The following is a 25,680-nucleotide window of genomic DNA, read 5'->3' as shown; positions in this document are numbered from 1 at the left end:
TTTATTTCACCCACCGGCGAACTGGGCGAATTTTCGGCGAAATGCGAAATAACTTTCCATGTTTACAAGTTCTTTTGGTCCTCTCCGGACATTAGTCAAAGTAAAAATAATATTTGAATTTTTGAGGGATAGTTTAGTTGATAAAAGACCAATGCTTCCCTCAAAGGTTGGATGACATCTACCTTATATTTAAATTATATTATATGCAACAGTTAACAAAAACAAAACGACAAAAACAAAACGAAGAAAAAAATAAAAAGGAATATTTGGTTCTTTTCCTTAACTGGAGAGAATCTCCTAAATCCTAATCAGAAACGTTTTTTTTTAAAGAAAATTATTCTAAATGCGCTCATGGGTTGGGTTTACAATAAAACAAATTCAGTTATCGATCCCATATCGTATTGGCGCCGCGGAGCCTTCCATTAACGTTTTCTTGAAAATTAAGGAAACAGAAAACGTAAAAATCTTCGTCTGATCATCGCTAGCAATGCACCGTAATTTCCCCCACGTTAATGACAAATCACAAAAATCAAAGATCTTTGGCACTTTTAAATTCCTGCGCCATGGGAACTGTTGTTCGTGAACAGTGAGTGAGTGAGTGAATGACAGCTCGCTCAACAGAAATTCTGTGTTCTGCAACTCTTCCAATCTGATCGAAGCCCTTGCCTGAGGAAATGAGGCGGTGAGATTTTTCTTTCTTTCTTTCTCCGTGCATATTCTACTGATTTATTTGTTTGAGGGATTTTGCATTAGGGAGCTACTTTCAATCTCTTTTTGTAGACCTGGAGATGCATTGGGAAGGAGAGGGGGTCATCGGCTGCTGAAGCTATCGAGTAGGAGAATCAAGGGATTTCTGGGGCGTTTGTCGGTTGCAGTTTTTGTTCTATTGATCTGCACCATCTCTCTTTTCTCCACGATGAAGGGAAAATACCCGACTAAAGAGGTCAGTCAGTTACACTCTGTTTCTAAACTTTAATGTTGGTTCTAATTTGTGTTACTGATTAATCCTCAGATTCATTTTGCTAAATTACGAGCTACTAGAAGTTAAATGAGATAGATCACAGATGGTGCCTTTGATGTGTCTGTGTACGTTATTAACATTCTATCTTAAAATAAACTGAGAACTGAACGGTTAGTTGGCACCAAATGGATGAACTTTTTTAATGCTCGTTATTCCTATGCCAAACAAATGAAATGTACGTTATTATTACTTAAATCACATAAGCAAGGATGAGCATTGTATTGCGCACATGGATTGTGCCACATTATCAACTCCAAATGGACCATAATGTATCTGATTCACCTGTTCAGTCTTACGATTATGCACTGGAAGAAGCATCCAGCTGGGGAGATCATTATAGAGAAAGATATGCATCTCTTCTCTTTCCTCAGAGTTTGTGGTGAAGATGGTAAAATTCGCATGACATTTATGCTAATGATGCAGAGACAGAGATTCAGGAATTGGGAAGCTTTGGCCTAAAGAAACATTGTCGTTTGTTTAGATTTAGGAATCGAAACCAACTTGATATCATCACATTCTTTCCACCATGATTGATACATAATTGAGACTCTCCAGCTTCTAAGCTTTTGAGTATTTTAGTCAGTGCCGCAGTCTGTTTTGATTGTCCCACTTCAACAATTGGTATCCACGAGCTCTGTGTTCTACAGGTGAGCTTGGCTCTGACATAGTGCAATGGATTTGCTTGAAATTATTTTCCCCCTTTTCAGGGCAGTTCTGCAGTTTATAGTACTATTCCTTTGTATTTCTAGATTCTGCTATTATGGGTAAGAAAAGATCTTTATGCTGTTATGCATGCACAGTTTTGTGGCCCAGGGGATCAAGATGCTTCTTTTACAATTCAAGTTCTGTTGAATGCTCAACATTCAACAGAAACAAATTTTTTTTTTCTGAGCCAATCTTAAGAGGGGTTATTGCATACAATTCTGCATACCTAATTTAAGTCTTGACTGCCTTTAGTATAATTTTTCTCATACTTGTTTTAGCAATCAAGTTACTGGCAAGTGGTTGCTGACAAATTGTTGGTATAGCTATTATTTTCTATTATTTCTTCAGCTTCACCGTCCAATCTCTAATATTTTGATTAATGGTCATCATGCAGTAGGTGTTTTTTCTGTCCTATTTGTGCTACAATTGAAGTCTAATATCGGATGATGCTTGGATGGATGTGGATTAGACCAACATGAACCATATAAAATTTCTTATTCCTTCTGGACAGTAGCGAAATGTAACTTCTTCTTTGTTTCTTTGCATGTGTGCTGTTCATTGAAGCCACTCATTTACCTAACAAGCTGGCAAGGTGCTGGCTGATAAGACCAAACACTAGGACTAGAACCACAGATAACCCTACTGTCATGTTTTTTCTTGATGAAGCGGCAATCTCCATGTGCTTCATCCAATCCCGCAGGTGGGGCCGCCCCCGGCCGCCGCGCCCGCCCACGACCACCGCCCGCCCGGAGAAAATTTACTTGGGATTGGCGAATTCCCCACCCCAACAGGAAACAACACCACGACGAATAGAGACAACAAGGTGTAAATTATTAGAAAGAGAGGACCAGGAGGAATTTACTAGTAGGGCATTGAACGCTCAGCAAAGGTACATGTGTAACAGCTCCAACCCATCGGTCACGGGAGACGACCCGGGTTGTTCCAACCAGGCCACCAACGTGTTCAAAGGCCAAGCTAATCCAAGTCCCCTGGCCAACCCACCGGTGGGCCCCGAGTGCGCAAAGTGCCGCCGCCCCGGTGGTGGTTCTCTCAGGTGGCGTCTCCCGAGGCGGTCTCCCGATCCTGATGATCTGGATAATGACCAATGCTATTAACCTGATTAGTATCACAATAAAGTATCATAGGAAGTTTGACAGAAGCACGGATATCCTAAAGATGAGGCTGAAGCCATAACAACTTGCAAATACCATGAGCATTAGTACATTATTCTATTTCACCTCTTGGTCTTGCAACCACAAACTTTTTTCTTGCCACACCTATCAAGACTTCCAAAAACATGAGTTGCGTACCTTAGTTGACCTCTTATCATTTGTAACCCAATCTGCATTTGTAAAGGCTTCAACATGCATGTGATCATGAGGAGAGAAGAGGAAAATTCTTTTCTAGAGCATACTTCAAGTATCACAATATGCAAAATACTGCCTATTTATTAGTAGAACGCATATATTGATTAACTAGACAATCATAGGCAATTTTAAGCTCATGGTTCAAAATCTTGCTAAAGCTTTGCGAAATTTTGGTTGTTCCAATCTTGGCGAAATAAAAAGATCAAGGCGAAATGGATTTGACCAGAATTTCAACGAAATTTTGGTGTTTCGAGTTTCGAAAAACTATAGCAAAATCAAGGGGCTTAAGTTGAATTTTGACCCTTATAAAACCAAAACTCATTGAAATTTTGCACATTCCGTGCAAAATTTTGACGGCAATACCAATGTGTGAGTTTTGGCTCCGAGAGGCATTCTTTCACCATTTCGGTCATTTCTTGCTCAAATCAAGGGGGAAATGCTAGATTCTTGCCTTCGAAGGCATGGTTGATGTAGAGTCGTAGACTGACCCTTCCAAGTTCTAACAACAAGATTTAAGTGTTTTCTCCAATTTGAGGTATCCCATTTTTCTCTAAACTAGTGTTTTGAAAATACATGTTCAATTCTTGTTCAATCATGATGAAACTAACATATGTTGAGCATGGTGGGTGGTTCTACGAACTCGTGGTGTTGAAATTTTCTTTAAGAAATTTGTTATATATTTTTTTAATTTTTTTCTGATTTGAAAGACGTATCTTCTTACATAAAAAAACGTAAACAAAATATGTAGTACATGTATCGTATGATAATGGAATAAATATATATCTTGAACTTGAACTTTAGGGGCCGACCTACAGTCTCACAGAGTCAAAATATTTTTCCACCTATAGATTTTCTTTTCTTTTTTAAAATTATTATAATTATGTAAAGAATTATAAAATTAGGGAAAACATTGAAAAATGCTTGATGTGGTTTGAAAATTATTGAAAGATGTGAAAGGGCCTGCTACATGTTTTTGAAGTGCTGCGCATGTCATTGTATACTTGGATTTGTTATTGGTAGCCAATTTTATTGCCAGATAAACTAAAAAAACAATTTTATATATGATAAAAATATATGGGTAAGGGGAAAATACTAGATAAGTAACTCTTGGTTTTTTATTTGAAATAAATTAAATTGATGTTCTTCAGTGACTTATCAAAGCATTTTATTTATGCAATAGTGCCAACGTTAAGACCATGAGAAGCGATACTCATAGAAATAGTGGGACTGAAGTACTCAGTGTGGTTGTTCATAGAGGGAGGATGGTCATAATCACAGGTCAACTAGTAGAGGTGACATTGCATGGAAGTATAGTACACTGGTTGATGGGGACAAAAGAAGAATTGAACACAACTTTTATCACTATGGGTTTATGGGAAGTGGAGCCACCAGACTCAAACAACATGTAGATGGAACTTCTAAAGATGTTGTAGCATATCATATTGTTCTTGTTGATGTAGCACCGGCTGATAAGGATTATATGAAGGGAGGGACCAAGAGGGAGGGAGAAGAAGAGAGAGTCAGGGTTATATAGGAGGAGGTGGTGAGGCCTTCATATGGAGTTAGTGTCTCCATGGGTTGATCCTATAGTAAGTAGGATCCATAGGTGTTCAAAAAGAAGGGGGCAAAGTAGCCCAAGAGTGGCTTAAAAGAACATGAAGGGGCTGGTCAAAGAATCAATTGCAAAGTGGATGGCGTGACTCCATCCCAACTAACACTACATAGGGCATATACTATCAGACTATAATTGATTGTAGAGGTTGGCCAAGTCATAAAGGCCTGGCACTGATGAGATTATGAATTTTTATCTGCCATAGCAGAAGGCCAATGTTGATGAGTACATTTTAGAGGTGAGGCCTTTTTGGAAGAGCTATGGGGTAAAGATAATGTTTGATGTATCAATCAATTGGACAAGAGAGTCCATCATCAACTTTATGATATACTGCGGCGGGAGGAATCTTAAATCAATGGATGCATCCAAACAAGTGAAGGATGCAAAGTAAATCTACAGGCTCTTGAAGGATGTGGTGGAAGAGGTAAGGGTGAGAAATGTGGTCCAAATTGTGATAGATAATGTTAACAACTTCAAGAAGGTTGGAGAACATATGATTGCTATAAAAAAATACAACCTTCTTGGATAGTCTGTAATGCCCACTGCATTTGAAGGATATTGGAATGATCAAGATTGTGCAGGGTGTGGTCGATAGGGCAAGGCAACTCACCAACTTTGTCTACGATCACAACTATGCCTTAAACTTGTTGAGGGATAAATGCCATGGGGACCTAGTGCAAACCTAGATAACTAGATTTGCCATGAATTACATTGCTTTGAGGAGTTTTGAGAGTGAGAGATTTGTACTTAAAAGTTAAAACTCTGTTTGCATCTAAAGAGGGGCTTGAGTGGAGAGGGTTTAGCATTCAGGGTGGTAGGTAAACACAGACTACCATTTCATCTGATGGCTTTTGGAGATAATTGGGGAATGTGGTGAAGATGATAGACTCATTGATAGAGGTCCTACTTTGGTGGACTCTTCTTTAAAGGGACCCACCATGCCTCTTCTGTATGTTGCCATTGGGTTGATGAGAGGGAACATCTCAATATAAGTCCCAGAGACATCCATGAAGATCATAAATGATTATTGGACACACCAACTCATATGTTGACTACATAGAGCTGGTAAGTAATAGTTACTTGACCATGACAATATCTAATCTAGCGACTCTGTATGATCCTTTTGGTCCATATGATGGTGAATTAATGGGTAGTACAGTGTAGTATGGTGGACCATACTAGGATGGGTTACCTTCAGTATGCTGATGATGCCAAACACATGAAGGTGGCATTTGATTACGTCCAATACTTCTCATCTTTTATGCCATGGGGGTGTGTATTTGGCATAGTCAAAGCACAATGCACATTGTGTCCAATGGACATACAGTGGGATTGACCTTGGCTGACATAGCAGCCTCAATTAGCCTAGTTCTTGAGGATTCTCTTTGTTTCTGTATTTGTTATGTTATGACTTATGAATTATGAGTTGTAGAGCTAGTGTTTTATAATTTGTAAATTGTATCTGAGATTTGACTCTTTCTGGGATGTTCTACTTTTGTCTTCTATGTTTTTCATGCATATTTTAATGAAGTTTCAATGTTTTCTTGATTATCAGTTGAAATTGCTTCTCGTTTATGTCAATTTATACTTCAATCTTGTTTAGATTTGTGAAATTACAACATTCAATTTCGTCTGCATACAACTGAGCATGTGTGACTCAAGAAGATTGACTTATGTTATTTTCTAGTAAAAAATAACTTGGAAATGTGTTAATTGACCTTAAAATGGGCTATTCACCAAAAACCAGGTGAAGATCAGCCTTAGACCACCTACCAAACCCTGGCACAATCTTGTACAAGGTTACGGCTAAATTTTGCCAAAATCTCGAGTTTTCGGTCGTCTAGAGGTGGTTGAAACCTCGAGACAAAATCTCAACCAATGGTTAAGCTTAGTATCAGAGAGATGAATTGACTTGCCTACCCCTCTTTGATTTCTAACCTATTTGGTTTGCTCTCCCTCCATATTTCTGAGATGTGCATTAGCTTCAAGAGGTGTACCTATAGGCTTATTTCCAGATAATAGATGAGAGTTTACTTTTGTTGAGAGAAAAGATACATTTGAATGATTCGTAATCTCATATAGAACCATTTTCAACTTGCATATTTTCTTTGTTAGAGAAGCCAGTAGGAATATCCATATACCCCTCCTGAAGTTCACCATGCAAAAATACTTTCTTGATACAAGTTGCTATAATTGCCATTTCAAGTTAGCAATACACAAAATGATAGCTTGAATAGCATTCATCTTGGCAACTCGAGCAAATCAATCCATGTTTGGGTAATGCCCTTTGCACCAAGCCTAGCCTTGTAAAAATCAACAATGCTATCTTCTGTTAGACAGTGAAAACCCATTTCCGACTTACAGTTTTATTCTCTAAAACTAGAAGAGAGAATGATTCTCATGTTTCTTCCCCCCACCCCAAAAAAAAGTAAAAATCACTCATTTCTTTATTCATAACGTGTATCCATCATGGTTTGCTAGAGTCTCCTGCCAATTCTGAGGAATGGAAACAGAGACAAGAGAGACACAGAAACATGATAGGATGGAGAAAGGGACAGTAAGGCACAACATAAGAAATAGGATGTTGAGTTCAGGTTGTTTACCTTTCAAAACAACAATAGGTTTATTAAAGAATGATTAGCATGATCACCAAGAGAAAGGGACTTAATGGAATGTTTGGATCAAGGGCATCCTGGATCAGATGAAGGCATTTAACTGCCAAGAGTAAGCACAGTTGCAGTAATGGTGTCAACTGGAAGACACCCATAAACATGTAGAGGCTTTACAGATGATATTCACCTCAAAATTATGATGAGGCTGTGTAGATTCTCCCTGAATTTATACGTTGTCTTAATCATGAAATATTGGTCTATCAAGGGAGGAACCATCAACCCATCCTTAATTGTATTGTTCTCACACTAAGAGTTGTTGGGGGGGAGTAATAAGCTAGAGACTCATGAGCGGTCACATACGGTAACCATATGCCAGGAAGGTGAATGATAACATGTGTATCTTTTTTGGGAAGCAGACAAACCAATAAATGTACGTCTGAGACTACTAGTATCTAGTTGCCATAAAGGTGATGGTGTTGAGCAAAATGAATATACCCCAAAATCTTTGGAGGAACAACAAAGGAAGAAGAACCTTAAAGAACAGAAAGGGGATTCTGAAAATTTCGCACAGGAGTGGGCCTTCAGTTAATAAGTTACGCTGCAATTAGAACAATTTCAATCCAAAAACAAGAAGGGATATGCATCTCTAACATGAGGGAAAGAGCAACTTCCAAATGGTGGCAGTTTTTGTGTTCCACCACACTAATCTAAGACAGTATATCAACACAATTGGTTTGGTATATGATACCCTGGTCAGCATGATAAGATTTGAAGTCAGCATCCTTGTACTTGGTTCCATCATCAGTTCAAAGCATTTATTGTTTTTGCCTCAAATTTGGGTTGCACAAGCTATGAAATCTTTAATAATACCAAAATATTTCATTCTTATGACAAAACAAATACACTTAAGTGCCATAGAAATATAGAATTGCAATCAATGAAAATAACAAACACAGTGAAATCAATAATAGAAGGGCAGGGCCTGGACATCTTAATGTATCAGTTGAAAAGGAGTTTTACTAATAGTATCACAAATAGGATAAACGATGCAAATTGCTTGACTAAAATGTAGGCATCACAGAGAAAAACATTCTGATTATGATGCTGAATAGTAGGAAAATCTTTAGCTATTGGATGCCCCAAATGGTAATATCAAAGTTCCAAACCAGATAAAGCTAGTTGAGAACCTGTGTGGAGAGCTTGAGAAGGAATAATTGCTGAAGGAGGCTGTCCATGATCAAGCAAGTATGAACCATCATGGCTCTACCAGTGCCAATCGTTTTCTTCCATAACAAGTCTGGAAAAACATAATAAGGTGAAAAAACACAGGACTTAACAATGCATATTTATGGTAAAACTACCAATGAAAAGAAGATTAGTAGTAAAGTTTCGCACATTTAACACAAAGGAAGGCGCTAACGGAGGATAGCTATTAACAGCCCCTTCCCTGAAACACCAGAGGAAGCAATTGACAGCTCTATGTTATTTTTAGCTGAACATGGAAAGTACTGGAAAAGATGGGTAGAGGACCCCAGTCATGCCATCATGTGACAGTGACCCCTATGTCTGTTGTCCAAAGGGTGGATACAACTGAAGCACTATGGCCACCAAATAAGATACCTGAATGAGTCAAATGAGTCAAAGAGTTCAGGAATCAAAGTAACAAGAATTGTAGTATTGGAATCTGCAGTTGCATGAAGATGTCCAGGGCTCCAATTTTGTCATAATATGTCTGAGAAGTAGAAGCTAAGATAAAGATGAATCTGTAGGTTCAGTATCAGTTGCCTTAGGATGATGGGCAAAACCTGAATGAGTACGAGTGAAGCAACCATGACCACAGCTACAAGATCCAGTGGGAACCATGGAGCTTCCAGCAGGTTTACTAGATTGTGACGCTCCTTACAATAGTCACACAGGACAAGTGCCCTATCAGTAGTGGCAGAACAGTCACCAGTACAGGTTGAACCTCCCCTAGTTTGAAAACTGACTCAAAATCTGTGTAGAGAGGTCATATACCCTCTTGATATGGGCTGCAACATCCCAACACAGCAGTCAGCTAGTATAACTCCCAAGAGAATGACTGAATGTCCATCGAACTTTTGCTGAAGGAAATGAAGGGGAATTCATACTAAAATTTAAGATCCATCTGATGCTGAACAGGGAGAAAGAAGAGACTGATGTAAAAGAGCTTAGGCATATTTGATGGGAACAGGACTAGCCGGTGGATTAATGACAGGTATACAGCTGGGACTTGCCCAACTGCAGTGGGTACTTCCAGAGTTTCCTGGAGAGTTGGAGGATCTAATTCAGAAGGATGTGGAGGCAATGCTTATTGTTGATTTTAATTGGGTTCCTTTTCCTGTTTGGGATACTGGCTAAGGAGGGAATCCCTGCCTTCCTCTCCCAACTGGGGGTTCTAGGGGATTGTGTTTTCTGTACTTTTTCCCTCTCCAATACAAAACATTTACTGAAAAAAATAAAAAAATGAAAAAGAAAAAGAGAGACCGACGTTCTGGAACTCAGAATAAGCATGACAGAAAATTGTAGAACTTTAAAGTTGAATAAAAACCCATATAGATTATGAGTAAGAGAGACAAGAAAAGAATGGAAGGCAGAATGAAAGATCAGATATCTCCTAATAAAAAGCATTGATGACTTTGTATGCTTGCTGGAATTTCTGCAATACAGTGAAAAAAGTTAAGAAGATAAAAGAGGAAGGGAGGGGGATATGGGGCAGGGCTTCACTTCCGCTGGGTTGTCGGAAGGGTTCATCACCAGTGCCAATCCAAGCCTTCGCCACTTTGGCAGCAACTGAATCATTACAATGCTCATAGACGAGCATAATTTGTCTAAGGATCAAATGCGCTAATGGTCTCAATGACTAAGACTATCTCATCAAGGATCTTCAAGAGAAAAGGAAGATCCTTGTTATTGCAAGAAAAAGAAAGTCTTTAGAACGAAAAAATAGTACTCGTTAGTTGTAATTACTTAATTAATATTGTACAAATAGAAAGTAAATGTCATTTAGCATGATAACAGTGCTTCAACATAGCTTTCCACTGGGAGGCCTGCACAAGTCCTTGTGAGTGGTACAAGACCAAACCACCTTTTTCTTTGGAGCCCTAGGGTTGATGATCTATGATGCCATGGACCATTTTAATGCTGTACATAATACATATGTCGTCTTTCTTGTAACTAAAGATAGCTATCATTCTTCTGATTGGATCTTGCTAATGGCCAATTTTATCTTCTACCTTTCCAAAGTTGAAACTCCTCTTTATTACTTCATCTAACAGGTCAACATAGATGAGCTTTGGGCACCTGTTGCTTCTGGTGGTTGGAGGCCATCATCTGCTCCACGGTCAGACTGGCCTTGTATGTGGTTTCACTTCTTTCTTTTCCTATTATTTTATATGTTGATTATATATATATATTTTGCAATGAAAATATTTTTTGCATGCTTAAACCTGTTTGTCTTTGTGGCATCCAATCTTGAAGTCTGTTAAAGCTTTTTCTCTTGGCAGCTCCGCCAAATGCTAGCAACGGTTACTTGACTGTTCGTTGCAATGGTGGTCTGAATCAACAGCGTACTGCGGTATTTATTGACTTCTTAAGTTCTTATTGTGATATATTACTCTTATCTTTTAAAAAGCTTCATATATAATATTATATAATACAGTCCTTGGAATCTTTGGTGTTCTTCATTAAATTCTGCCTTGGATTTAAACTAAGGGCATAAGAGTATCTTATTTTCACTTTGGTGTTATTGGATGCATTTATTCTTATTATGTTATTGTAAATGGATAAATGCATGAGCTCAATTTAGAACTGCTGTTGTGATATTCTTTTTAAGTATGTTTCTAAGAGCATATTTTTGTAATATCTAAAGTAGTCTTAAATTGCATTTCCAGCAAATCTTTTAAGTTTAAATAGAAGGAAACCATTTTACAATGAAGTAATGAATTGGTAGCTGGAGTGATCTCCATGGATGTTACACTTGAATGCGTTGGAAAACCAGAGTTAGTAAAGTGAGGTTTTCCACAAGGAACAAATTTTGATCGAAACTGAAGTTTTGACCCTGGGAAAAAGTGAGATTTCTAGGTTTTGACCAAAATCTTTGGTTGAAAACAATTATTTTTTTTGAAATTTCGACCCTAGGTTTCGGGCTTTATATGATCTCCATTTCATTTGAGTTCTTGCCTTCTACCTATTTAAAGCATAACAAACACAATGGAACTAATATTTTGCCAAAAAGACCACTGAAAATTTATCATTCAAGTATACTAACAAATGATTAGTTTCAACAAGTACAAAATGTATTGCATACAAGCATAAAATCATTAGCATGCATGAATTGTTTGATAAAATGGTTACATACACAACAACTCAACAAAATAAGATGACCAACTGGATCAAGATGATGACTCACATATCTTAAGTTGAAGCCCATATACATAATTTAAAAAATAGTTATTAAAATAAAAAAATAAAAAAGGTAGCAAATAATAAAAAAATAAGTTTAACAACACAATCATAGATCATAGTCCTAGACTAAACATATATTAATTTGAAGGCAATGTAAGATCATTTAAGGCATGAACAAAACAAAATAAAAAATAGGAAGTTTGGAGCTGTTGGGTATGACTCATGCTTCACATTCTATTGTTGCCAGAGTTTCCTTTGTAGCTGTTGTGGCTTAAAAGGTGTTTGGAGGCAAAAGATGAGAAAAAGAGGTATTTAAGGCAAAGGAGTTGTGGAACTTAGGTGAAAATGAGATATAAATCACCAAAAACCGAGGAAAAACCAGTTAGAGCGTCGAAACTTGCAAAATTCAGGTCAAAACCTGTAAAATGGTCAAAATCTGCGAAATTTCAGTCGAAACGAACCACTTTGATGAAACATTTGAAGTTTTGTTTTGATTTGAAAAATGCAGGCATTTCGGTCGAAATTTCAACAATTTCGATCGAAATTTAGTCCATGGTTTTTCATTTATAATTCTGAAAGCTAATAGTTCAATTGAAAGTTGACTAGTCTAGCATTTGTGATAAAATCGATGGGTGATTAGGCATTGATTGACCATCCAATGAATGACATTGAAATGTGATTTTTGGTGTTTGATGATGCTATGATTGGTGAGGTAAACAGCTTTTGAAAACCTAGATGACTGACATGTCTTTGGTGGTTCTTTTTGTGTTTTGTCAGATTATGTTTGTATAAAAATATATTGGGGAAATGGTTCTTTGAGCTGCTAGGGGTGGCTACAGTAGCACTCTCTCTTTATCTCTCTCCTCGTCCCGTGAAATGACATCGCCCTACTCCTATGTGCAAAACCATTTTAGCACACCTCATTTGACTGCTCATTTTGCTGCTGACTCATTGAGGGGAACCCTTTCCAGAAATATATTTCATGACAGTGTTCATTATGAAATAAAAATATAAACTGTGTGTCAGAGATTAAGAGGCTGTCACCTGGTGCAAGGGTATGAAAATTAGTTAGGCTTCCTTTGGAGAGGAAAAGAATCTTCAGAATTCCTCTAACCAGTTAACTGGTTGTCATAGGCATTCCCAAATCTGATGTAGGTCTTGGTCTCTGCAGAATCCATGATATAACATTGTGGTATTATCAGGCTAATTGGAAAATCTCTACTAGGCATGGTTTTATTTGGGTATATTGGGTCTACTCCTACCTCCATAGAAATGATTCCTTCTGGGCTACCTTATCCAGTATTTAGCGCTTAGTGCCACTTGATCTATGATGAAACACTTGTTTCTTGTTGAGGACACTATGGCCTTTCTCTCCATTAATTGCCATATCATTTGTCATATCAGCTCACAGCTGATTGGCACCATCTACCTTTTGAATTCTTTCCATATTCACTTTCTATTGATTGGTAATAGTTGGCAACCATTTGAATCCTTTTCATATTCAATGGTTGATTATACAATACCAATCTCCATTCCATTTTTGCTTCTGATTGATTGGAAATCCTTCAAATTGATTCCATATTTGTTGATTGATTGACAATCATCTATATTTGTTGGTTGACCTTCCTTTACTTAGGATTATAATTATGGTTGAAATTAATTTATATAGGTTACCATTGTAATAATTTCAAATACCATTGTAATGATTTCAAATCAATGAAGATACAAGTGCTTTAGCTTGGTATCATGCTCCAACGAGCTCTTATTTTTTCCCCCTCTAGGCCTTCCCTCTCGTGGCCACCGAACCTTTTCTATCACCACCACATCTAGTGGTACTATTCCACCTCTTCCTTCTCCATCGATTACCAATGCCCATCACTCTCTCTCCATAAAACTCACCTCCAAAAACTTATTTTTTTGAAAAACCCAAGTGGAACCCTTTCTTGATCGATGAGGATACCTTGGTTACCTTGATGGCTCCTTCCCTTGTCTAACCAATCCCTCTCTTGCAGCCTCTTGTAAATGACAAGATGCAATGATAAAAAGTCTTTTTCTTTCCTCCCTTTTGAAGAAGTGTTTCCTCTTGTTGTTGGGTTACGTGCTAGGAAAGATGTTTGGGAGATACTATCCAGGACCTTTTCCAACCCATTAGAGAGTTGTATTATGTCTTTGCATATGGCTCTCCAAGAATTACAACAACAAGATGATGAATTTGTGACATCTTTCCTTCAACATCCGAAGTCCATTATGGTAGAATCAGAAGCGGTTGGTGAATCTATTCACCCCTCCACCTTTAATCTTCATATTTTCGAGGTCTGAAATCTGATTTTCAAGCCATGGTCTCTTCGTTGTTGACATGAACCTCCACTACATAGTTGTCAAAGTAGCAAGGCGACCAAAGAGATTGGGGTTCCGCCTAGGCAAGTAGGCAACAAGGCAGCACTTAGGCGGAAATAAGGCGACCAAAGCGGCTGGGTCAAAATTTTGTTAAATATAACTATTTTTAAACTACTTTTCAATACAACTACTTTCTATAATAAGCTAAAAAAAATATATTCAATAGTCACATTCATCCCCAAAAAACAAGCATTCAAGAATCATAATTATGAAAAATTATTCAAAAAAAGAACACAAGCATAAGTTCATCGCATCAAACCATGGTTGTCAAAGCGTTCGCCTAGGCATTTACTGATTCATTGATTCTTGATGTTGTGTATGGCTTATGCTTCACATTCTATTGCCGATGGGCATGGGGTCCCACTCCTTGGTGAGTGGGCGGGGGTCTGAGGAGGCCGCCCTGGAGCAAAAAATAGGTTCTATATCACTTTGGGCCTTGGAGTTCCTTTGCAGATTGGGCGTCAATTAAGCGGTTTAAAAGAAAGCGGTTGACAAACCGTTTTGCCGCCTAGGCAGATGCTTTGACAACTATGCTCGACTATTGAGTATGATGAATTGCATGCAATGCTCTTAAGCCATGAATTTCTCCAAGGCTCCTCTTTCAATAAGCTCTCACTTGTTAATCCCACCCCACCGACGATCAACACTACTTAAAGCTCCCAAGGACATACTGAACAACCATCAACTACACAGGGTGATTGAGGAGGTCTATTTGGCGTGGTCGAGGTGGGTGGGGTTGTGGCAGACGTTTGTGGTGGGATATTTGTCGATGCATCAATCGCAACATTGATTGTTGTTACGACCGTCAACTTGGTATCCCTGCACCGTCATCCTATGAGAACTCATCATACCTAGCTGTCTATCTCACCACTCATCCTTCCTCACCTTCCCTACATCCAAAACCACCTCTTCTCCCTGCTCCCAAAGTATCCACCCAACACCCTTCCATGGTACCCTGATAGCATCACCACCCATCACGCTACGCTGGACTTGTGCTCTCTTTCTCAATATGATGAATATAATTGTTATGATCAACTCCATGTTGGAAATGCTAAGGAGCTGTCCATTTTTCACATTGGTTCCACTTCGCTCCCTTCTACTTCCCATGCACTTCAATTAAATAATGTTCTTCTTGTTCCTTCCTTTACTAAAAATTTACTGTCAGTTCACAAATTTACTAGAAATAACAGTGTTTTCATGGAATTTCACCCATCCTTTTTTCTTGTGAAGGACATCAAAGCCAAGCCAAGGAAACGCTTATCTCAGGACCAAGTAAGGGTGATCTCTATGTTCTTGGCGGCCACTCCTCCCTCAGTTTTCTCTTCAGTTCGACTTCCCTTAGACGTTTGGCATAGCCGCCTTGGACATCACCACGTTCGAGTTTTAAAGCAAATAATCAATGTTATTCATCTTCCTTGCACCTCAATAAAAACTCATTCTCTTTATACTGCTTGTCAATTAGGGAAATCCACACATCTCTTCTTACCTGTGACTCACAGTTGCACTACCTATCCACCAGATCTTGTTTATAGTGGGTTGGAAAAAGCTGTGGATAGTGTTTCCCAAACATCTTTGCGAGTGGAGTTTCCAGCAGCGAAAGGAAAAACTTCTTCTAAAATGGAGGAAAATAAGCCTTTTTATCATTGGATCTTTTCATTTCCAAGAGGCTGCAAGAGAGGGATTGGTTAGACAAGGGAATGAGCCATCAAGGTAACCAAGGTATCCTTGTCCATCAAGACACGGGTTCCACTTGGGTTTTCCAAAATAAGAAGTTTTTATAGGTGAGTTTTATGGAGTGATAGTGATGGGCATTAGTAATAGATGGAGAAGGGAGAGGTGGAATAGTACCACTAGATGCAATGGTGGTGGAAGGGGTTTTGGTGGCCATGAGAGAGAAGGCCTAGAGGGGGGGGGGGAAGAGAGCTTGGAGCTTTAGAAGACTCGTGATGCCAGGCTAAAACATTTATATATTCATTGATTTGAAATGATTACAATGGTGACTTATATATTACAACCTTAAGTAAAGGGGAAGGTCAACCAACAAATATGGATGATTGTCAATCAACCAACAAATATGGAATAATTAGAAATTTAGAATGATTGCCAAGCAATCAGAAGCAAATATGGAATGGAGATTTGTATGGTATAGTCAACCATTGAATATGGAAAGGATTCAAATGGTTTCCAACCATTACCAATCAATGGAAAGTGAATATTGAAAGAATTCAAAAGGTAGATGGTGCCAATCAGCTTTGAGCTGATATGGCAATGAATGGAGAGAAAGACCATAGTATCCTCAATAAGCTGTGATCATAGATGGGACCTCTATCTTCGTACCTTAATTGTTGCCATCCCCTAGAGCCCTTAAAATATGTTAAGTGCTTAGTCACTTTGCAGAGTTGGTATCCACAAATCTGCCCCACATTCGAGAATCATCTCTTCCTGGTCCCTCTCCCAGTGCTCTTGTTCAAATAAAGTTATTTGGCTGCCTCATTGCCCCACTTGGAAACAACCCCCCCCCCAAAAGAAAAAGAAAAAAAAAAAAAAAAAAAAAGAAAAAAAGAAAAAAAAGGAGGGTCCTTCAGCTCCAGTTTGTTTGGAAGGCCATATCTCTCGCCATAGCTTTAATGTGTAGAGAAACCTTCTACATGCCTTTCAACAGATTTCTTCTTCTCAATCCTTGACCTGTCCTTCCTCCCCATCCCTTCTTGTGTTCTTTGTTGGAATGGTACAAAGGGCATTGAATTCCTTGTCCTTTTTCCCCCGTTGCCTCTTCTATTTGAAAAGTAGTCGTAGACTCCATTTTCTCATAGTAGGAGACCCATACCATTTACTGGGGAATGGCTTTGGTCATATTTAACTTTTTTGGCAGCACAATCTGTGATACCACAGCAAACTTATGTTTGGACTTGCTCACATTTGGATGGAGTGGAATCTTACGAAGATGGATCCTCAACTTTGTTCCTTTGGGTTGATTTGGAAAGTCTTCTTCTTCAATATCAGCTCTTGGCTTCATATGTTCCCCAATGGTCCCTATGTGGATTCCCCAAGTAACAAACATTTTTCGTATCCTAGGGTTTAGATTTTTCTCTTTTCCAGTCTTTTGGCCTGGCATCCTAGGGCTTGAGGGTTGTATAGCACCTGCACCCTTTTCTTTCTCCCCCTCCCTCTGGGATTTTGGTCTTGAAAACACTACTACTCATGGAAGTGCCAAACGTTGGCACAGTGTCCAATCCATGCCCTAAATGACTTCGTGAAAGTGGGAGCCATAGCAAATTACAACCCTTTACATTGTGACCTCGCTTATTTAGGCAATGTGGGTGAGCTTCCACATTTTGTTGAGTTTCTTCTCTGTCCCCCCTTTTTTTTTTTTTTTTAAATATAAAATGTTTGTGACTAGGTAAAGGTTGCTCCATTGACCAAGTGGTCATGGGTTCAAGCTTCGAAACAGCAACCTATGAAAGCAGGGGTAAGGCTGCATTGATGTGAACTAGGGATCTAGGGTTTAATTGATTGATCCAAGCACTAAATCCAAGGTTCACCCTGAGGATCCTGTTCAATAATTAGAAGTTAACTAGGTTTTGTAATACCCTACGGTTGAGGGAATAGGACCGTTTTGTCGGTGTTAGGGTTTGGGAAAGGATAGGGAGGGATTCAGCTAGGGTTTGAAATCCAAGTCTGAACCTTTTCTGTTATTTAAAATTCAGAATTGAATTTCAAGTCTAGGTTCTTTCTAGAAAATTAGGGTTCCCTAAATTCTAGGGTTTCTATGGAATGGACTATGGTTAGGCTTAGGGTTGAGTGTCAAGTACAGTTTAGGGAAGATTATCCTAAAAGGGTTTAGGGTTTGGATGAGAGGTTGAAGAGAATTAGGTTTTCGAAGTTTTAAGGTCTTAGGGTTTTCTATTGAAGAAGAAGTGTAGAATTCTTTGGTTTCGATGAGGGAAAGGGGTTGGGGTAGGGATGAGTGTAAGGGAGAGGGGAAGGTAATCCTAAAAGGGTGAGGGCTTTGGAGGTGGGGATCAGGAGGTATAGGTGAACTGGGGTTTAGGGGGTTGGGAAATACTGGGTTTTAGTTTTCCTGGGTTTCCTATGCTGCTGCAAGTAAGAAGGAAGAAGAAGAAGTACAAAAAGAGAAGAGAGGGTCTGGGGGTGTCACATCCACCCAGCCGGTACCCTAACTGGCATACCCGAGTGTGTGATCCACAGCCTCGAAGATCAAGTATCGAGGAAATCATCCTCCCACATAGACAATAACATAATCATAAACATGAAATAATCAATGTTTAATATTATAAACAAAATATCCAAATCAGGAAATGAATAAATAATGTAATCAGAGTGTGGAAAATGATACCAAATATCCGAAGATATCAAAATAGAGTAGAGAGAGGCGGAAACTCACTCCACAAATACAACGGAACGTAGTATGTAAGTCTAAAAAGAATTACAACCGAGTCAAAATAAAATAAGAAAGACAAACTAAACTTAAGAGTTTTCTATCCTATAGATGACATCTTCAAAATAGTGGATTTCGTTAGTCCAACATAGATGTTCCAATTCCACATTGTCTCTAATCGTAGTACACAACTTGATCACTTGCGGGATCATCAGTGTAATCTTGATTGTCACCAACACCTTGCGTGTAGTACGCTTCATCGGCTTGTGCTTCATCATACTGTCCTTCATAGTAGTCAGTACTTGTAGGATAATCTAACAAAACATTGTACAAAAATGAATGAGTTTCGAAAGAAACTCAGTAAGGCAAGTTAACTCATAACAACATAAATAACATGCGGCAAATCATAACAAGATGCAATGCAGTATGAAACAGATATTGTATGTATGCATCTAAACTTTATGTATGCTGGTCTCTATTGGTAGACATGCTTTAAGTCATAACACCGTACTTCTTTAGGTAGGTCTCATCTCACAACGCTGGTTGGTAGTGGGTCCTTCATCCCTCGGGACATTCCATGGCTGGGGGTTAAGTCACCGCTCTCTCACATCACCAATTGGTCTAAATACTAGCGCATGTCAGGTTTAAGCCTAACCCAATGCAAGTCATCTACTCAGTCACATCAACTCAGTTCCAAATACGTCCATTCTTCGTCCCTAACGATCCTTTCCGATATCCTTCACACTAGAGTCCTAATAGTCCCTGACTACGGACTCATCAACCCTATTGGTTATCCACATATGGTAAACGGGAAGCTCTCATGTCCTCTCACGGGTTGGTTACCGGTCTTGAGTGCCTATGAGCCCAAGTCTATCCATATGCAACCCTCCAATAAATGGCCCCCACAATATGATTCCCGTCCTCTCAAAGGTTGGTTACCAGTCTTGAGCGCCCGTGAATCCCCACTGCTACCACGGGTCGTTCGGTCTCAATACCCTTCCGATTCGGGTCTAATATAACGGGGACATCCTAGCCAAACACTGCTAGACAGTCCTAGGTATGACAATCAATGATTCGGGAAAGCATCAATGGGCAACCTTGGAAACATCCCATACTATTTCCGATAATGTCCCAGGACAGAAGTGTCGAAAGGACACCCCTCAATCCCAAACCATACCTAATCAAACACATTCTCAGATCAGTCATGTCATACACAATCAACAATTCATCATATAAAAGAGAATATAAAAGCATAATCTAATCATTAAACAATATAGTAATAAGCAATTCATATAAGCTTGAATAATGAAAAAGAAAACATAATGAAGTGCTACTGTACTTACAGTAGTACATCAGAAGTATAAAATATAAGAACAATAAATAAACTCAGAGTTTCATAAAGTATAAACTCAAGAGTATATGATCTATGTTATTATGTAATAACTGTCCTTACCTTGATTATCGCCGAAGATAAACCAAAGATCAAAGAGAGAGACACCAAACTTGGCAAATAGACTCCTAACAAGCATAGATACAACATTAGGAAAGATACCTAAAAGATCAGAGAGCAAACGAATCGAATCGGGCGAAAAACGAAGCTACTGCCTCCTTTGGTCGAGTGCTTGGTCTACTGACCCAGTCGACCAAGAAGTCGACCAACTGAGTTAGTACGGAATTGCAGAAACTAGATTGGTCATAACTTCTTCGTTTGAAGTCGGATTGATCCGAAATTCGAAGGGGAACTTCCTAGAATGTATTAGAACTATATGGGAAGATAAAAACATCAAGTCATGGTCAAAATACGGGTTCTTGATTTGACCCAAGAAGTTAGGGTTTCAATCATAAGGTTCTCAAGAAAACTAACTATGATCACAAGATGAAAGGGAATTGTTAGAAAACAAGCATTAAATAATCAAAACAACAGCTGAACTAGAACAAAGAAAAGAGAGAAGAAGAAGAAGAGAAGAGAGATGAGGAACCAGTAGAAGAGGCCTGTGATTCTTGCTTAAGAGTCTAGAATCACAGAGCCCTTTTATTTATAGCTTCTAATGAATCTAATGCAACTTGAGAGACAAGTAATTGTCCTCTAGAAAAAAGGAAATAAAAAATTACAGCTTTAGTAACTTCCTAGCTCCTAAAATAGAAAGTTATGAAAATAGAAACCACCACCAAAATAGAAACTATGCTTTTTAGAAACTACCAAAACTTATGTAGAAAGACTCTCACATTAGAAATAGAAAGTAGAGTAGCATCATTAACATCATACAAACATATTTTACTGTTCACGTGAACAGTAAAAATCATACTTTACTATTCACGTGAACAGTACCGTGAACAGTAAATACCATATTTTACTGTTCACGTGAACAGTACCGTGAACAGTAAATATTTCAAAGTGCATATACTTCAACACTCCCCCTCAAGCTGGAGTGTACACAAAGAAAACTTTAGCTTGCATAATAAGAATAAACTTGAAAGGTAGCACTAATCTTGAATCGTGTAGCAATAGTAGACATCGATAAACACTGAAAAACTTCACCAAGAAGATAATCAACACCACCTTAAAAAGAACTTTAATTCTTCATGTCCAAAGAACCATCCAATAATGAGAACAATCGACAATGTTGAAGACGAACAAAGTCCACAAGTATAGTAGGATCAAAGACACTATCCACATAACGCCGGTAGTAGGGAGCAATTTCCACACTAAATCTTCAAAATTGTAACTTCAAAGTCCATATAAATGCTTCATAAGAAGGCAATGTAGTAGGTAGGCAAAAGGCATTATCCACGTAATGCCGATAGTAAGGAGAAATATCCACGCTAAATCTTCAAAATTGCAATTCCAATGTCCATATAAATGCTTCACAAGAAGGCAAGTAACATGTAAAGTATGGGTAGGTGAAAGGCAATATTGATTACTATAGACTAAGTAGGTAGCTAAAAGACAGTATAGGTTACTGTGGACCAAGTAGGTAAGGTAGTATGGGTTACTACGGACCAAGTAGGTAGGTAAAAGACAATATGAGTTACTGTGGACCAAATAGGTAAGGTAAAAGACAATATGGGTTACTGTGGACCAAGTAGGTAAGGTAAAAGACAGTATGGGTTACTGTGGACCAAGTAGGTAAGGTAAAAGACAGTATGAGTTACTGTGGACCAAATAGATAAGGTAAAAGACAATATGGGTTACTGCGGATCAAGTAGGTAAGGTAAAAGACAGTATGGGTTACTGCGGACCAAGTAGGTAAGGTAAAAGACAATATAGGTAAAGACATGTAATGATATCGTTGTAGAATGCCATAAGTTGAGGACAAAGATCTTCACAAATAATATCCATCAGCACATCTTGAGTAGATATAGAATAAGGTACCATTCTCCCCCCCACGTGTAGCATTACACGTGGACAATTAATGATGAGCAGTGTATTATTCACCAATAAAGTTGATCAAACAGCAGAAAATCATCTCACAAGACAAAGTCTTGTGCACCAAGGGGGGAAAAATTCTGGACCACCACTAACCCTTAGGCAGGAGCAAATTAGATCAGGAAAAAAAATATATATTGAACCAGCTTGGAATCTCAAAATTGCAGTAGTCGTTGCAGCAATCCACTCAGAAGAAGTGCAATAACAGTTGTTGTAGTAGCAGATAATATCAGATCTCGGACCATAGCAGCAAACTTATGCTAGATTTGAAACTCTAACAGATCTCGATATGAAGGAAAAATAGTCCTCTAGGTCTTTGTAGAAGTATTAGATAAAAAGAAGGCTAAACTTGATTCTGAAATAAACAACGGAAAAAGTAGTAAAGCAATAAGGTAGCAGCAAAATTTTTCAGAAGAGAGAAATTCAATGAAACAGGGGTACTAGTATACGACTTGCAACTAAACTTATAGCACAAACAATGGAAGACGATACTTATGTCTTGCAATCCGAATTATGGGCATATCTTTTCAAGAATCAAGAGGAATCCCAAAACATCAGTATAGTGCAGATTGAACTTCATATTTGCACCAAAAAAAAAAGGGTAGTAGCAACCTCAGTTGAATTAAATAGGTAAACATATCCCCAAAAAGCTTAGGGCCTTTTTGTAGTATTAATACATAGATACTTGGTGCTTCAAAAGTTAAAGAAGAAGGACAGCCATGCACAATTACTGCAGTGAAGGTTGGGGCTACCCTAGATAAGAAAAAGGAAAAAAAAAAAAAAAAAAAACTGGGCAGCCAAGAGAGAGAAAACAATCCCTAGGTTGATTAAACTTGCTCTGATGCCATGTTAGAAAACAAGCATTAAATAATCAAAACAACAGCTGAACTAGAACAAAGAAAAGAGAGAAGAAGAAGAAGAGAAGAGAGATGAGGAACCAGTAGAAGAGGCCTGTGATTCTTGCTTAAGAGTCTAGAATCACAGGTCTAGAATCACAGAGCCCTTTTATTTATAGCTTCTAATGAATCTAATACAACTTGAGACATGAGAGACAAGTAATTGTCCTCTAGAAAAAAGGAAACAAAAAATTACAGCTTTAGTAACTTCCTAGCTCCTAAAATAGAAAGTTATGAAAATAGAAACCACCACCAAAATAGAAACTATGCTTTTTAGAAACTACCAAAACTTATGTAGAAAGACTCCTACATTAGAAATAGAAAGTAGAGTAGCATCACTAACATCATACAAACATATTTTACTGTTCACGTGAACAGTAAAAATCATACTTTACTGTTCACGTGAACAGTACTGTGAACAATAAATATCATATTTTACCGTTCACATGAACAGTACTGTGAACAGTAAATATTTCAAAGTGCATATACTTCAACAGGAATAATTGCTTGGCCAAATATAACAAGAAAATCATTGAAAATCAAGTTTAGAATAATCTAAACATTGCCCATGAGGTTTCCCTCGCATGGGAGGTTACCAAAGGTTTCCAGAAGGATCATACAAGGTCAGGGTTTCAAGAAATTATTCGGCTAGGGTTAAGATCATGACGATGATCATAGATCCTAAAGAATAGAATGAGATCACGAAGGGATGGTTGCAAGGATGCAGCATCTCTTCCTAATCTCAATCAAGAATAAGATTAAAGAAAAGAAATTCGTAATGTCGAAGTGATTACTAACCTTAAATTGGCATATCAGAGATGAGAAGCTTCAGATCTGCAGAGCAACCGTTTGAATCACCAGAGAGAGTTTCGGAGAGGTCTTCTCACGTTCAAAAAGTGTTTAGGAGGCTGCCGTAACTAAGAAACACGAAGTAGGGTTTAAATAAAAGTGAAAAACCCTAAAATTGCATTTTCTCGGATTTAGCAAACCTTTGGTCGAGTGCTTGGTCGACTGGCCCAGTCGACCAAGGAGTCGACCAAGCAGAACAGCAAGGCCAAAATAGGGAAATGGAGGATCAAATGGGCTCTAAACCTCAAGGGCTTTTGCACACATATCAAGTGACATACCTAGGGTATAGAAATGCCTTCAAACCAGGTCAGATAATACTCCAAGTCCTTCAACTAATCTCATCTTCAGACAGGTGCAACCTTCTTTCCAGATCAGCACAGGCTTCCAAGATTTGAACTCCACCATCAATATCCATGGGTTCAGAGTCAAACACTATGTCTTCTCTTGAGATGGCCCACAACTGGCTACTTCCTTTACTCTGGGTCTTCGGACCTACAAACAACCGGGTTTCCGGGTCAAGATCAGGGTTAGGTTAGGGCTGGATTTCACATCTAGGGTTGGTAAGGGTGGGGGTTATGGGAATAGGGCTGAGGGAGGGGTGGGGAAGGGCCGTAACAGCAGGTTTTAGGGTTTGGGAGGGATGGGGAAGGCTGCGGATGGAAGTGGCAAGGTCAGGGGTGGGCGTGGGGGTGTCATGCACTTGAGGAAATCAATGGGGTTCAATGGCTTCTTGATTCTGCAAAACGCTTCACATGATTGCAGCCGTTAGTTCCCTCCAAGGGAGCCCATGACTCCTAGATTTTGCTTCATCAAATCTCAAACGTTATTCATAAACATAATCTGCCTTTTACTTGTCCGAGAGGCTTATTTATAACATTTCTAGAAGGAACTCACAAGTCACAATGGGACTCAGCTTTCAAAAGCAAATCAAACTAGGACTCCTACATGGACTAAAGACTCACACTTATACAAGGACTCTATCATAACTTACTCTAGGATGATCCAAATTGAAAAATAAAAGTAAATATGGAATCCTTGTAGGAAGTAGCCTATAACTAGGGGACTCCCTTACTACTTGGGAATCCCATCCTAAATAGGATTCTTAAATACTTGACAAATAATGATTCAAATTCAAAATTGAAAGTAGATCTAGGATCCTATAAACATATTGGATCTGATGAAATCCTAAGTGGACTTTACTAGGACATTTTAAAATACCAAAACACCCCTTGTTGTAATGGAGGGCCGTAAGGAGTGGGGCTATTACCCTAGACCCTATTTTGTCCCTAGTTTTGGTTTACATCAATTCTTCCTTTCTTGAGATTATTCATCCTCAATGAATGGGGGGCTTTATCAGAACTTCACGTCCCTTGGGTATTGCTTGATGAGCCTATGGTGGACTTCCCTCTAGCTTCCTTGGGTGGGACCATTGCTGGCTAGGGTTTGAGCCCTTCTGATTTGTCTAGAGGGCTTGCTTCCTATTAGCCTTTTCCAGTAGGTTTAGAGGCAGGAACACAATCTTTTGTCCCTTTTGTTCAAATATGCACTTGTTCTCTTCGCATATGATGGTGATGTTATTGTCAAATAGCTATGCCTCCCGAGGATGATGTCAGTAAACTTTATGAGAACTATGTCATACCATATCTCATCAGAGTAGGAGCGGAGATTCACCGGTACTAAACACCTGGAAGTTACCTTAAGTCTGGCACTATTGAGTTGGAAAACCTTGTAGGGTTGGGGGTGCTTCTCAGCTTTGAGTATGGCTCTCTTGATGAAGCTTTCAGACACCAACTTAATGCTCCTCTTGCTGTCTGGAATGGTTTGGGCTAGTAGTCCTCCTACTATGAGTATGGCATGGACTATGCTACTCTGTCTCCAGTCTTCTCCTTCTGGCTTGTGTGACTAGAATCTTGTCATCATATTCAGGTGGAAATCGTGGTCTATATACTCTTCCGAGAACTCCTCCTCTG

At 38.7% G+C, this 25,680-nt stretch overlaps 1 protein-coding gene across 1 annotated transcript in view; it reads left to right on the top strand.

Annotated features, from left to right (window-relative positions):
* Positions 1 to 416: 416 nt before the first annotated feature.
* Positions 417 to 25,680, top strand: part of LOC149023035 (O-fucosyltransferase 1-like) — a 59,487-nt gene continuing 34,223 nt past the window's right edge. Inside the window, exons 1-4 of the mRNA XM_089147394.1 lie at positions 417 to 682; positions 781 to 943; positions 10,614 to 10,692; positions 10,842 to 10,912. Of these exons, the coding sequence (XP_089003520.1) occupies positions 675 to 682; positions 781 to 943; positions 10,614 to 10,692; positions 10,842 to 10,912 (321 nt within the window). The 5' untranslated portion in view covers positions 417 to 674. The remainder of the gene's footprint in view (positions 683 to 780; positions 944 to 10,613; positions 10,693 to 10,841; positions 10,913 to 25,680) is intronic.

The sequence above is a fragment of the Hakea prostrata genome, chromosome 3 (genome assembly GCF_041222555.1).
Source record: "Hakea prostrata isolate BN-2017 chromosome 3, UWA_Hpros_2, whole genome shotgun sequence".
In the NCBI taxonomy this organism is placed as follows: Eukaryota; Viridiplantae; Streptophyta; class Magnoliopsida; order Proteales; family Proteaceae; genus Hakea; species Hakea prostrata.
This window is presented reverse-complemented; position numbering and strand designations above follow the sequence as displayed.